We start from the raw sequence: 15,474 nt of genomic DNA, 5'->3' as shown, positions 1-15,474 counted from the left end.
AACATACCTAGGGTGGTGAGCAGAGCATAGAAACATACACAGACTCATAGAATCTTGGAACTGGAAGGAATCTCAAGTGAGAGTTCCACCTCCTTCCCAATGGATAAATCTTCACTTCAGCATCATTGGATGTCTTCCAGCTTATGTTTGAAACTTCCAGTGATGGAAAACTCACTACCCCATAAGTAGTGAGCACAGTCCATTATTGCACAATTCTAATGATGAGAAAGTTCTTATGGTAAATTGAAATCTGCCTACTTGTAATTTCTATCCACTGCTCACATCATGGTTATATTGAGCTTGTGATCACCTAAAACTTCCACTTGTCAATAATAATAATAATGATGATGATGATGATGATGATGATGATGATGATAAATAGCTAGCATTTATATAGCACTTTAAGGTTTGCAAAATGCTTTACAAATGCTATTTAATTTTCGGAAACTGGGTTAGGCAGAGGTTAAGTGACTTGCCCAGAGCCACACAGCTAAATGTCTGAGTCTGGATTTGAACTCAGACCTTCCTGATTTCATGTTCAGTGATCTACCTTCTTTTTCATAGGAAGAACTATCAAGCAAAGTCTCTATGATCTTATACTAATTTTTTAAAAAACCCACGTGCCAGACTTTACATTTGTCTATATGAAGTTTCACCTTTTTGGGGGGACAATGGTCCTGTCTACTGAGATATTTTGCAGTCCTGTTATTTTAATCTAAGACATGAACTATCCTTCCCAGTTTTGTGTCAACCACAAATTATATATATATGTGTGTGTGCGTGTGTGTGTGTGATATATATGTATATGTATATACACACACACACATATCCATACTCTATATACATATTCATCTAGATTGTTGATTAAAACGAACAGACCTACTCTAGGACAGACCCCCTCCATTGGTTGGGTATAATTGGTTGCTATATGACCACCTAACTTTACTATTATTTAGCCCAGATTTCTTCATCTTGTTCATAAAGATATGAGAAACTTGGTCAAATGCCTAGGTGAAATCCAGATATAATAATAACCCAATTCAAAAAGAAAAATTACTTGTTATGACTTATTCTGAGTGAGTCCATGCAGGGTCCTAGTGATCAATTTTTAGTGATCAATAATTCATTCTAGACATAGTAAGGGATGGACCCTATGGAACATGGGTGAGGATCGTTCTGCAGGGGCCACCCCATGGAGTTTGTGCTGACACGTCCACTTGTTCACTCACCTCTGAAGGATTTGTTGTTTTGGGATGATGGAGCATACCTGGGTCCCTTATTCTGTGACAGCTGGCTAGGGAAATGGGGGAGGAGGATGTAGCATTAAAGTTGAATCAGAAAGGATTGGTCACTAAGTTAAGAGAAGTGAATAATTTAGTGGACCTTAAAAATGGGATGACTCAGCCTTGTCTCTTCCTTCAAGTCTCTGGGTACCATCGCCTAACTCTGGGACTTCTCATGAGGGTGGCCTTCTTTACCGTGGCCGCCAATATGGTAGCTAGAGAAGGGTCCTCTGCTAGGTAGGCTTGAGCGTGGGCCTCTGCCTGCCTCTTCTGCCTTGTGTTTCTTTGCCTACTCATAGGTGACCAAACAGTAATCCTGAGATGGGTATGTGTAGTCTGGGAGACAGTCTTTTGAGAATTGAGAGGTCAGAATATCCTGGGTCCTGCCTTCTCTACATGCCATTCCACTGCTTTCTGGAGAAGATATCCACAGACGGGAGGATGAGTATAGGCTCTGGTCTGGCTTGCCAGAAGATGTGGACCTGAAGGGAATTGTTTAGACAATGCAGAGCCAAGGTAAAACACAAAATGCCTATTCAACAGTTCCAAAAGCTGTTTCATATTCTGAATGATGTTCAAGTCCCAACTTTCGGGGTGTAGGAAAACTACAACTATGTTATTGTTGCTGCTTAGTTAGGTTTTTCAGTCAATATACATTTGTGGGCCTTGTTTCTGTCAAATATTTCTTTCATGTAGAGAAAATAAATAGCTGTCCCATATCTGATCTGCATTGTAGTACACTGTCTATCTTTCTACACTCCTCCCCACCAACACACTTTGAGGAGACCCTACATATGAGCCAAATCTAAGCTTTAATCACTTTCCCCCAGAGCTCTGGGGAACAGGGGTATAAAGAACCAAAAAGTACAAGATAAAAACCCTTGTTTAGGTGATCAGGTTCCCTAGAACCAAACCCTGTCTGTATATGCATGGGTCCAGAGATTAAAAAAAAAAAAGGTCCCTTACTGTATAGGAAGAAGGCACAGTACCTTAGCCCACAGGCCTAACGGTGGTTTTTAATTTTTTTAATTGCATAGAATTTTGTCAGGGATCAACATAAAACTCATTTAGTCTGTAGTTTGCAGAATCCACTCTGTTCACTTGAAAAAATATTGGGACATCTTTCTATCTCATGTTCTCAATAATTCTCAGTCACTCTCAAGGTTTCCTGGTGATGGGTTCACAATCCTTACTGTGAGTTCTTTCAGTGCCCAGGGATGTAATCTGGTCTTGAATCAATTTAAGTGGCTAGATTCTCTCTTATTATCTCTGACCTCTACAGGACTTCCAATTTCCTCTTAACCATATTGCTTCTACCACCTTCCTCGTGTGAATGAAACTCATCCTAATGGAAGAAGGGAGTGAATGGGGCAGCTAGGTGGTGCAGTGGATAAGAGCTTTGGCCTTGGAATCAGGAGGACTTGGGTTCAACTCTGGCCTCAGACACTTGACACTTACTACCTGTGTGACCCTGGGCAAGTCACTGAACCCTGATTGCCTCACCATAAAAAAAAAGACAAACCAAAAAAACACAGGAGTGAAGAAGCAACTGGATTGTTCCGTTTTCTCTCTGCTGTGATAACAAGCATGCTCTCTTCCCCATGTGATAGGCCTATCTCTTCCTCATTCTTGTGCTGACTTTAGCTTCTTAAAAGTTCCTCTCAGCATTAGCATGTCTTTGTTATAAATCTCTGTTCATTCTGGGCTTTAGTCTTCCTGACATTCTTATATGTCTGCACCATTCTTTGGTACTCATTTTTGGTCACACGTCCCTCTTTTTCCGTCTTCTGCCCACGTCCATTTTTAGTTTGGGCCTTGAGAGAACTCCCCACAAACTTATGATTTCTTGAGGCAGCTACATGGTGCATTGGATAGAGTGCAGGGACCAAGAGTTAGGAAGACCTTAGTTCAAGTGTGGCCTCACACACTTAATTCTGTGTGACCCTGGACAAATCATTTAACCTCTTTTTGCCTCTGGTTTCCTCCAATGTAAAACGGAGATAATGGTAGTACCTATCTCCCAGGGTTGTTTGTGGTGATCAAAAGAGATAATATTTGCAAAGTACTTAGCAACAGTGCCGGGCACATAGTATTTGTTTAATAAATGCTTATTTTCTTCTTTCCTTAGATGTCTCTTGTTTTTCTTCTTCATTGGGATTCTTTGCCATTGTACTGTTAGAAACTGCTTTCTGAGAGTCCCCACCCCTCCTTTTTAGAGTTCATTGGATCCACCTGTTTTGGCTTTTCCCCCCCTGCAACAGTCATTTTCTCCTAAGTGTCTAGGTTGATCCACAGACCTTGCTTGTTTATCAGAATTAGATCTGAGGTAGCAATGTCTCTCATTGTTTCCCCTTCCTTCTGAGAGAAGGAAATTGTAGGCAAGGCAAGTGAAGAACTTATCAGATGTTCTGGATTTAGCAGAATGAGATTTCCAACTGATGTCTAGATGCCTAAAGTCCCCCATTACAGGTATGTTTTGCCTCTGTACTAATTTGTGATCTGTTTCAGGAAAATATCATCCATGGCCTCCACCTGCCCAAGAAGTATATTTCTATAATGATTGCACTCCTGTCTCTCCTTTTATCCTCATCTATATGCTCAAGTGCTCTATAGGATGTCCTGAGGTTCAAAGATTTCTGAAAGATATTTTCTCGACATATAGCATTGCTCCCCTCCCTTCTATTAGATTTGTTTCTTTCAAACAAGGCACATCCTACTATTGTTTCGGTTATGAGTCCCATCCTATGGAGCTTTTGAAATTGTATTTATCTCCTTTGCATTAAAATCTCAATTTCACCTTTTTTTTTTTTACCCACACCTGAATATTAGCATAGGGACATCTGAGGCCTTAAGTATCATTCCCGATGCATTTCTGTGTTATTTTCTCCTTAGATTTACTAGGAACTTTTTTCTACAAAACAGAGTTACTTTGATTCTACATTGCTTCCCGGGCCCATTTCTCCCTCCCTCCCTCACCACCCACTTCACAGACCTAGGATGGCGAGCACAGTGCCACCCTTGAGCACCTCCATGGAGCCAGAGCAGACGAAGTAGAGAGCCTGCAGGGCATCGCCCTGGTGGATGAGGTACTCGCCAGGCGTGCAGAAGGCTGGACGCAGGGCCAGGGACAGTGCCCGCAGGCAACCTCGGCTTGCTGCCTCAAATAGGGGCAATTGCAGGACTTCCTTATGTAGGTGCATCGCAATGTCAGCCCGGAGTTCATCTGGAAGGCTCTGCAGCAGCTGAAGAAGGATGAGGGAAAGCTGCAGGGCAGGATCCAGCCCTGCCCTAAAGACCCTCATCCCCTACCCTCCTTGCGCTGAGTCTCGTGGCCCACCTCCCCCAATATCAGCTAGAGTTACACAATGCCAGAGCCAGAAGGGGTCTTAGAAATTCCCTAGCTCAACTCATTCCCTCCATTTTAAAGAGAATGAAAAATGAGACCCAGAGAGGTTCAGCAACTAGCCCAAAATGCCACAGGGAATTGACAGAGCCAAGATTAGAACCCAGACCTGGGTTCCAGCCACTGAGATCTTTCTATCATGCCACAAATACCCTATTGTGCCAAGACTGGTAAGTCAAGAAAAGCTGCCTTGGCCCCAGGCCCATTCCACCCCTGGCTCTAGTGGCCCCCTCCCTTGGCAGCATCAATCTCTATGTTTGATGGGGTCCCCACTCACCTCTGTAGTATCAATGCCATTATTGACAGCCCAAGTAGTTTGGAAGTACTCAAGCATACGCTGTTTGAGGGGCTTAGGGATGCGGTGGATTCGGATGTAGTCCCGAAGGTCACGAGTACGGCTGTGGTAGAGGAAGCGGCGGGCGTACATTCGCTGGATGATGGCCGTCACATTCCCAAACACCACTGCATGCATCAGCGCTGAAGGAGAGGGGCATCACAGCTTGGGGGGCACCACCAGGCCTGGGCCCCAGGACCTCTCAGGAACATCTCTCTATGCCTTATTTCCTCCTGAAATGAGTATCCAGCCCTCTCTGATGGGAACCCCCCTATGCTCTTCCGGGCCTAGGGCCCACCTGCTAGCATGCAGGTGCCCTGTGGGCTTTAGAACTCTTGGGGCCCTGATCCTCAATCTGCCGGGATTCAGCTGCCTTCCCCCTGTCTCTCACATCATCAGGAGGCCCTGAGCCTGGAATCCTAAGACAAAAGGGAGGGCAAGGTGTCTTGGGCAGAGAATCAAAGGGGGGGAATCTGAAGCGGGGTGTCCAGAGGAAGCAAAAGTTTAACAAGTAGTGGAGGGCATAAAACTTGGAAGGGAACGGTGTTGAAAAAGGCTGAAAAGCCTGAGACGGGGACCTGAGGTGGATGAGGTCAGGGGTCGGAAATGTGTGGTAGGAAGGCCAATAAGGCAAAGACAGAGGGGCCCAAATAGGGGAACCTAGGGGGTCTCACCCCCAATCAACATGGTGCAGATGGAAAAAATCTTCTCTGTGTCTGTGTTGGCTGACACGTTGCCAAAGCCGACGCTGGTAAGGCTGCTCAGGGCGAAGTAGAGGGAGGTAATGTAGGCGCTACGCAGGGACGGGCCCCCCAGCAAGGCCAGCCCTGTCCCATTGGCTTCAACGCTGCCACTGCTGCTGCAGTTGTCACCTGGGCCAGAGCTGTTCCCCACAGTTCTGCCTCGCCCCACCAGGTAGTAGGGCGTCTCTAGTCGTCTGGCCAACTCCTGCAGCCAACCTAGGTGAGGAGTGGAGCAGGAGATCAGAGTGGAGGTCATAAACAGAAGGAAAGTCATGGCCCATCCGTGGGCTGGGGGGTCTAGGTCAGTCTTTTTCACCAGGTCCAAACATGGACAGGTGTGTATGTTTGTATGTTCTGCCCTGCTGACCCAAGGGCATACACAGCACAGTTAGGATGGATATCAAAAGACCTGAGTTTCAAATCAGGTTTTGACATGAATTAGCTGTGTGACCTTGGGCCAGTCATTTAAACTCTCTGAGCCTCAGTTTCTTGTTTGATAAATGGCAGTAATAATATTTGCAGTACCTACCTCACACAAATTCTGAGCAAAATACCTTGTAAAACGTATAGCAAAGTTATTATTATTATTATTATTATTATTATTATTCAACTTTCCCAATGGATCTTCACCTGCTCCTCTCCCCCATCTTCCTTCCATCTCCTCTTTCCCTACATTCAACCCTTCCCCCCAATGAGATATTTGTAAAACACTTAGCAGAGTACCTGTCACATAGTAGGTATCTTAATAAATGCTCCTTCCTCTCTTCCTCCCCCTCTTCTTTCCTGCCTCCCTTCTTTCCTTCCTTCCTTCCCATTCCCACAATATGCTAGTTTTCAATCCATATTAGGAAAGCATCATCCACAGATTCCATCTAGCACACTAAACCACTCAGAGACATGGACATTAGGTCGAGGCTTCATCCACTGGTGTTAGCTGCAATGTCCTTGCCCAGCTCTGATAACTTCTGGCATCAAAGACAGCTGGGGCAAGCACTGTGGATGGTAAAATACAGCTTATTCACAGCGCCAGAAATAATTCTCCTATAGGTTTGTTTGGCAGGAGGGGCTAACACACAGGGGAAAAGAAGATTACTGGAAGTATAAAGAGAGGAAACTAAGACAGAATAAACTACTGACCACTGATCTGATCTGTTTTGCTTCTGCCCACTCAGGCCAAGAAGGGCCTTATCTGTCCTCTCTGCTGGGAACAGCTGATCCATCTGCTTGGCGTGTCTCCTCCAGAAAGCTTTGTCCTCCCAAAGAGTAGGTGTGCTCATCCCAACAGGTGCATGCATGCAGTTGGCTGGCGAATTTCCAGCCTCATTATACCATGCACCTGGTACCAACTGTCCTCATTGAGGCTCTGGCATTAGCCTGAGATTAGAGAAGTGTGGGCCTTGAGGACCCTCCAGCCCATCGCTTCCTGAGGGATCTATCCTGAACTCTAACCTGGGAGATGCAGGGATCCTTGAAAAACTCTTAGCAATGTCTCCCGCCTCCTAAGTTTTAGGAGAATGCCATAGAAGCTTGGGTTTCCCTTCCAGGTGCTCTAGAGAAGAGAAAATAGTATCATAGGCACCAGTAGGATTAATGGCACACCGAGGATTGAAGAGGTCACTCCAGTGCCTCAGAAACCACGGCACAGAGCAGCAGAAGACATACTACCCACAATTCCACCATTTTGTATGACACCCTTCCTCCTCCCATACTTTTTTTTTTTTTAGGCAGTTGGGGTTAAGTGACTTGCCCAGGGTCACACAGCTAGTAAGTGTCAAGTGTGCTCTGTTCACTGTCCCTCCCATACACATTCTTGAAGATTCCTTTATACTTCCTATGACCCTTGACTACTTATGGCTCATTGGCCTTCAAGCAATCATTCACTTTTTTATTCATCCATCCTCCATCCATTCATTCCAAAGCATTTATTATGTGCCTACTATATACAATGTACAGTGCCAGGCAATGAAGAACATAAAAAAAATGAACATTTACCTTCATGGAATCTACAGACTAGAAGGGAAGATGAGACATATATACAAACAACTCTAAGACAATAATGGGATAAGTTGTCAACTGATGGTACCGACTGAGTATGAAAGGTTAGAAAAGGAAGGTGTCGTCTCCAGCTAGGCAAATTACTTAACCTCTGTTTGCCTCAGTTTCCTCATCTGTAAAATGGGGATAATGATAGCACCTACCTCCCAGAGTTGTTTTGCGGATCAAATGAGATAATAATTGTAAAGTGCTTAGCACAGTGCCTGGCACATCGTAAGTGTTATCTAAATGTTAGCTATTAAATTAAAAATATATGAATGTTAGCTATTTTAAAATTTTATATAAATGTTAGCTATTTTAAAAAATTAGATGATAGGGTCAGAATAGGCTTACAAGACTGTGAAGGAGGTCCTGAGCTTGATCTTGATACAACAGGCAGATGGAGTACAGGAGGATATTCCAAGTGAAAGGGATTGCACCAACAAAGAGAGCGCCCCAAGGGATTTTAAAGAAGTAGTAAATAGTTCAGTTTGTCCGGGATGCAGAGCTTGGCTTGGAATCAGGAAGACCAGGGTTCACCTCTAGCTGTGTGACCCTAACTGTGGGATAAGTCACTTAACCTCTCTGAGCTGAAGGGAGACTAGAAGTCATAAAAGGGTTATAGTCTGCTTCAAGCAGAGGGAGATCCCATACCTACGGAGTGGTCCTCTATTGATCAAAAAGGTCTAAGGAAGTGTGGAGTAGAGGAAGATATGGCTGAAAAGATAGGTTGGGGCCAGACAGGAGGGAACTGACTGTTTGAATTTAGAATCAGAGATAGAGATTTCAGTAATCCTAGGAGGTGAAATTCTAGCATGAAAGCAATCACTGATGCCATAGGAATAGATGAGAATATGCAAGGAAGGAGAATGCGTGGGATGAGAAAAGGGATTTAGGACAGAAGGGGAACACGCACATCGAGGAGGTGAAAGGAGAAGGAAGGTCCACTGAGGCAAAGAGTGGTTAGAAGGAGAGGAGGAAAGCGAGACCTGCAGCATGACAGAAGCCAAGGCTTTCACGGAGTGGGTGGCTAACAGTGTCAAGTGCTTCATAAGCTGGAGAGGGTGAGGACTGAGCATTTGATTTCACGGAGGGAACAGTTCTAGTGAGAGGTGGGGGTTCTGGGAGCGGAGGGGTGGAATCCAGATTGCAAGGAGTTAAGGAGTGGAGGGAGGTGGAAAAATGAAGACAGCAAGCACGGACCACTCTTTTGAGAACCATTGTTGTGAAATGAAGGAGAGAGAGGCTAAAAGCGGAAAGGTTAACAGGATGAAGGAGTTATTTTCAGGACAGAGACACCTGAGCATGTTTATGAGTTCAGTAGAAGGAGAGGGTAAAAGCATGAGGATGAAACAGGAAGGAAACAAGTCTTTATTAAACACCTACTATGTGCCAGTCACTGTGCTAAGCATTTTGCAAACATCACAACAACCCTAGGAGGTAGGTGCTATTATTATCCCCATTTTACAGGTGAAGAAACTGAGGCAAACAGGGGTTAAGTGATTTGCCCAGGATCACACAGGGAGAGAGGGAAATAGGCATTTACATAGCACCTACTATGTGCCGGGTACTATGCTAAATGCCTTACAAATATTATCTCATTTGATCCTCACAGTAACCATGCAAGGTAGGTGTTATTATTATCCCCATTTTGCAGCTGAGAAAACTGAGGGAAATGGATGTTAGGTGATTTGCCTAGGCTCACAGACATAGTAAGTATCTGAGGCTGGATTTGAACTTTAGCCTTTCTGACTCCAGTGTTTTATCCACTGTGACACCTAGCTGCTTCAAGCCAAGCCAAGAGATGATGGGGATGATGACTGTCTAGGTCCTGGAATAAATAGGAGGGAGGGAAGTGAAAGAAGAAGAGAGAATAGAAGGCAAGGAGTTGAAATCAAGGGCACAGTTGAAGTTAGCTGGGGGGAGAGAGAGAGAGAGAGAGAGAGAGAGAGAGAGAGAGAGAGAGGCGAAGGGAGGGAGGGAGAGAGAGAGCACTATTTCTTCTTCTAAGGAGAGATGGGTCAGAGGTAGAAAGGAGGGAAGTTCAGGGAATCTTAAGCTGGAAGGGAGATCATCTGCTGAAAGTGTGTTTGGAGGGGTGGGAGGAGGAAGGGAGGAAAGCTGAAAGAAATCATACACGACTTGGAACAGCTGCTGTGGGGAATTCAGAAGGGAGGCAGCACATGATGAATAAGGGAATGGCTAGAGTGGTGTTAAGGTTAGGCAGCACGGATTTTCAGAGGGCCTGACAAGGGCACCTGTTTTGGGACTTCTCCTGAAATCTTTGTTGTCCAGGGGTTGGATCAGATAAGATGGACTTCAGGGTTGATGATGACTGCCATGAGGGGCATGGTCAAGGGGGTGGGGATGGGGTGCCAGGCTTTTATCCAGGGCAACTCCCCCAGATCCCCCTCCATCTGCCCTTCCCCCATGCCCTATGACTCCTTCTCCATGTTCTCCCTGGTTCCTGTGCATGGATTCTTTTTAATGCCCACACATCTCCAATGACCCACATGTTCTATGTAGCCCTTACAATGTACATAGTCCTGCTGACTTCTCCCTTGTTCCTTGTAACCCCATATTCACACTGACACCACCCTGCCCCCTCCACAAGCTTTTTGACACCCTCCCCACACATTTCCCATGATTCCACATGCAATCCCTATGATGTCCTCCATGTCCTCCCTATGACCCCACACATATACAAGACCCATTTTGCTCTGATGACCACACAAGCTCCCTATGACCTGTATGTTGAAAAGAGCACTGGATATGGGGTCAAAACACCCAGCATCAAATCTCCAGTTCTGCCTACTACAAAGGCTCATGTGTGACCTTGAATTTCAGTTTCCTTTTCTGTAAAATCAGGAGGTAGGACAAGTCGATTTCTAAGGTCCCTTCTAATCTATGCTTTCTAACCCTACGATAAATTATTTTTAATTTAACTTAATTTAATTTTTTATTTTCAGAGTATTGTGTTCTGAGAGAAAAATTAAGGCACCTTGGGAAGAATTATACTGAGAATACCTGTAGAGGGGACATTGATAATGTGGAATATGTCCAGAGGAGGGTGAACAGGATAGTGAGGGAGCTCAGGGTCTTGTGCATATGAAGATTGCTCAAAAGAACTGGGAATGATTATTTTTGAGAAGGTTTGGGCAGAAGTGTGATGTAGATGTCTTCAGATTTAAAGGACCGAGTTCAAATCCAACCTCTGCCCTCTTGCTACATGAGTGAATTTTGCCAAACTCCTTAATCTCTATAAGCCTCAGTTTCTTCATTCGTTAAATGAGGGGATTCAACTAAATGATCTTGATGTTTGAAGGGTGGTCATGTAGAAGAGAGATTAGATTTATTCTGCTTGAGCCCAGCAAAATTCAAGGACCAGAAGAGAGGAACATTTCAACCCAACATAAAAGAAAAACTTCACAACAATTGGAGCTGCCCCAAATGGAGAGAACTGCCTCGGGGAACAGTGATTTCCCTGTCACTGGAAGCATTCAGGTGGAGGCCATATGATTATTCACTGAGGATGTTGGGGAGGGGGGGAGTCTGTGCAGGCAGGAATTGGATTAGATGACATCCCCTCCAACTAGGAGGAAGCACGCCTATTAAAATGTTTCACTTCTTGAGATTACTCAGCTCTCAATGGGGAGTTATCCAGACAATTGTGGGAGGGGGAGGACAAGGGCAACCAATATCCTTGAAGGAGAGGGGTAGTTGGGTAGCTCACTACCTAAAGTTTCTCTAACTTCAGATGAGGGAGGAAAAGATGGGTTCTAGATCTGTCTAAGACCTAGATGCCTGAGAATTGGCAGGAAGTCATCTGGGCAGTATCAGCTGACTGACAAAGGGGTCAAGGACAGCATGTCCATCAATAGCGTCTCCCTCTCTGAGGAACATCTTCACCATAAACCCAAGGTGTTGGAGATGGGAAGGAAGAATATCATGTTCTCTTAAGGGTTTACTCAGTGGAAAGAAGTTGGTAGAAGAAACGTTCTAGGACTAGATAATTTTCAAGGCTACTTTAAGCTCTAATAGTCTATCAGTCCATGATTATCCCTGGCATGGGAAATGTGTGTGTGTGTGTGTGTGTGTGTGTGTAGTCCTAAGGCAGTCTATCTGGAAGGAGCCTTGCTCATGGTCAGGACTAGAAGCACTGGAATCTGGTGCTTAAGGGTCCCGAGCAGGGACAGCTTTCATTGGAAGGGGAACCTGAGGGTTGGGTTGAGAGGTCAACTTAGGCAGCAGAAGGCTGACGTGGGGCTTTCTCAAGAGGCAAGATAGTGAGCTACTGGAGAACCAGGCTAGAAGTTAGTCTGATGGGAATCTGAGAATCTTGTGTGATATTTTTGAGCCAAATTAAAAAATTTATGGTAGAATTCCCGTGCTTTGTAACCTGGTAGTTCCATTAATGTTGTAGTATAGAAAAGATCTCTGGTTTGTCAAGTGTCATCTTTCTCAGTTTCCCGCAAAGGCACAAAGACCATCACCTCCAAGAATCCCTGCAAAAGCCCTTCCCTGACCACTCCCAGTCCTGCTTTGGGGGTGTCAAACCCCAGTGTCACATGATCAGTAGGCTGCCCAAGTTTGGAAGTTTCAGTCCTAGTCCCAGAGCCCATTCGCTGCTACCCTTCCGTTGTCCCTGCCTCTCTCTCTGTGCTCCCTTGGGCATCTGCAATTTAGCTGGAGGCAGCTAGGTGTTTCAGTGGATAAATCACTGGGCCTGTGGTCAAGGAAGACCTGACTTCAAATTTAGCCTCCAACACTTCCTAGCTGTGTGACCTTGTGCAAGTTACTTAACCTCTTTCTGCCTCAGTTTTCTCAACTGTAAAATGGGGATCATAATGGCACCTACCTCCCAGGGTGGTTGTGAGGATAAAATGAGATATTCATAAAAAGCACTGAGAATAGTGCCTGGCACATCATTCCATTCCCCTCCCTTCCATTCATCTCTAAGCTCTCTGACAGGAAAGTCTGTACCCCATTTATCTTGGAATCACCCACACCAGCACAGTGACTCCAGACAGCAGAGGTCTAATGTCTGCTATGAATGGAATTAAGCTGAACGTTAGTAATTCCCTTCTGAAAAAAAAATCACAACCTGCCTCCAGGTGAGTAAATGAAAAAAGAAAGGGAAATTCCTAACTGGTTTAGAAAAGAAACATGACCATTAAAGAGAGATTCAGGTGGGATTGCACCTCAGGGTCAAGAGACCTGGGTTTGAAGCCTGGTTCTAATAATCACTCGCTACATCTCCCGGAGCCTCTGTAAATTTTGAAATGCTATAGGAATGAGTTATTATTGTGGTGGTGGTTGTGAATAGATCTTAGCTCTTGCATGTGGCCCATCCCTTCTATGCCTGGGATCTCAATCCCATACTCCCAGAAATGTCATGGTGGCTGTATAGTATCTGCTGAAGGGGCAAGCCCAAATGAAACTGGAGGCTCTGACCAGTGATGGTCATCTAGTCAAATGAGAGAACCCATAAGCGTATGGCATCCATTAGACTGCAAGCTCCTTCAGGGCAGAAAGACTCTTTTGCCTTCTTTCATATCTCCAGTGCTTAGGACAGGGCCTGGGACACAGTAAACATTTAATAAATGTTCATTGATTGATGGATCAAGGGCCTGCTTGGATGAGAGGACTCTCAGAAAGGTTCCAGAGAATCGAAAGACTCTGATGTGTTTCCAGAAAAATTTAAGAGCTCCGGTAAATAGGAACCCGAAAATTTGATAGGGGTGACCCATGCTGTGTGACTGAGATTCTTTCACTGGTGTTGGGGGGTGGGATTCAGCCCAGGGACACTTGAAACTTCCCCAGAGATAAAGTAGGGCTAGATACAAAGGTGAAAAATTCGGAGCCTAGCTTCTCCATAAAGTATCCTAAATAATCTACTCCTTAAATAAGTTTCAGAAAGAAGCCTCTGCTCATCAGAGAAAGAAAGAAAGGGCCTATATACACCAGAATATTTACAGCAGCACTTTGGGTGGAAACAAAAGAGATGCCTGTTGAACAGGGAATGACTAAAGAAGCTATAGAACATGAATAGGATATTACCATTCCCTAAGAAATTATGAATATGAAAAATTCAGAGAAACATGGAAAGACTCATATGAACTGATGCAGAATAAAGTAAGAAGGACCAGGAAAACAACATTGCACAATGATGACAACCACCATATAAATAGAAAGAATGCTTAGCACAGTGCCTGGCACATAGTAGGTGCTTAATAAATGTTTACTGATTGAAACCCAAACCCGACCACTCTGTAATTACAGAAAAACAGAATTTTGAGTTGGAAGGGATCTCAGCAGCTATCTAAACCAACCCAAATGTAAAAAAACCCCCTCTTTAGCATATTGCAATGTAACATTGCCCCGACTTGGAGACCTCTAGGGAGGGTAAATCTAGTACTTTAAAGTCAAGCCATTCCACTTGTAGACAGCACCTTTAGGAAGGTTTTCCTGATGTCAAGCATAAATCGGCCTCTTTGCAAATTCTACTTGATGATCCTGTTTCTGACCTCTGGGCCAAGTAGAAAAAGTCTAGTCCCTTCTCCAGATGACAGTCCTTCCATCACCTGAATGCAGCTATCATGCCCTCCCTGCTCCCACAGTTTGTTTTTCTCCAGGTCCATCCCCCAGTTCCCTTAACTGATCCCAATACATTATGAACACGGGGCCCTTCACCATCCTTGTAGCCCTTCTCTAGACATTCTTGATCGTATCAATATCCTTCTTCAATTGTGATGCCCAGAACTGAATAATACTCTACATATGGTCTGACAAAAGCCTAGAACAGTGGGACTATCACCTCCTTGTTCCAGCAAGATGTACTCTCCTAATGGAGCCCCAAATTGCATTAGTTCTTTTGATTGTTAGTTCACCCTGACCTCTATTGAGCTTGTAGTCCATTCATTATTAATGACCTGAAAAGAAATGAGAAAAATCACCTCTCTTCATTGGAGACTTGGGAGAGGGGGGTACTATGGGTGTTGAAGGCCAGCTCTCTGGGTTTCACAAACAGCCTTCACCGCTTCCAGGGGTATGACCATAGCTTTGGGCTAACATGAGCAGAGCATCTCTATCCACTTTAATCTTCCCTGACCAAGAGGGCTTATTGAACCCCTGGTTGGCTAGTGCTGCTCCCCATCTCTGGCAGATAATACTCCAACTTAGTACAGGCCAAAATATAGGGCAGTGGATTGTGGTAAGTCCATAATTCAAGTTTAGTTCTCCATACACAGCCTCTGAACTTCTCACTGATGGTACACCTCAAAGTCAAGAACTCCAGTTCGTGTATGGGATACCAAGTTTCACTGTCAGTGTCTTCTACTGTTGAACACAACAGATCTCTAGTGACCATCATTTTCAAGTACAAGACTGTTCCTTAGCCCACCAGGCTAGCATGAGTATTCAGGATAGAGGGCTTCATGGGCAAAACTAGCATAGGTGGGAAATATTTGACCAGGTCTTTAAAATCTTGTTCATATTTCTTATCCCAATGATCTTCAAATCCAATAATGTTGAAAAAGCCGCACCAGATTTACCTTTCTTGCCCTTCTGCTTTTGATTCTTTACAATTATAATTGTAGATTACAATTGTGGATTTATAAATCCACAAGTAGATTGCTGAATGGCTTAGCAATGATGGCATAATTCATCACAAATTTT

The 15,474-nt window shown here is 44.5% G+C and overlaps 1 protein-coding gene across 1 annotated transcript in view; it reads right to left on the bottom strand.

Annotated features, from left to right (window-relative positions):
* KCNH3 (potassium voltage-gated channel subfamily H member 3) overlaps positions 1-15,474 on the bottom strand; it is a 38,779-nt gene that overhangs the window by 4,522 nt on the left and 18,783 nt on the right. Inside the window, exons 8-10 of the mRNA XM_027844404.1 lie at positions 5,695-5,979; positions 4,964-5,163; positions 4,276-4,525 (exon numbers count right to left, since the gene is read on the bottom strand). Coding sequence (XP_027700205.1) covers positions 4,276-4,525; positions 4,964-5,163; positions 5,695-5,979 — 735 coding nt within the window. The remainder of the gene's footprint in view (positions 1-4,275; positions 4,526-4,963; positions 5,164-5,694; positions 5,980-15,474) is intronic.

The sequence above is a fragment of the Vombatus ursinus genome, unplaced genomic scaffold, assembly GCF_900497805.2.
Source record: "Vombatus ursinus unplaced genomic scaffold, bare-nosed wombat genome assembly UNPS02014941.1, whole genome shotgun sequence".
NCBI lineage: Eukaryota > Metazoa > Chordata > Mammalia > Diprotodontia > Vombatidae > Vombatus > Vombatus ursinus.
This window is presented reverse-complemented; position numbering and strand designations above follow the sequence as displayed.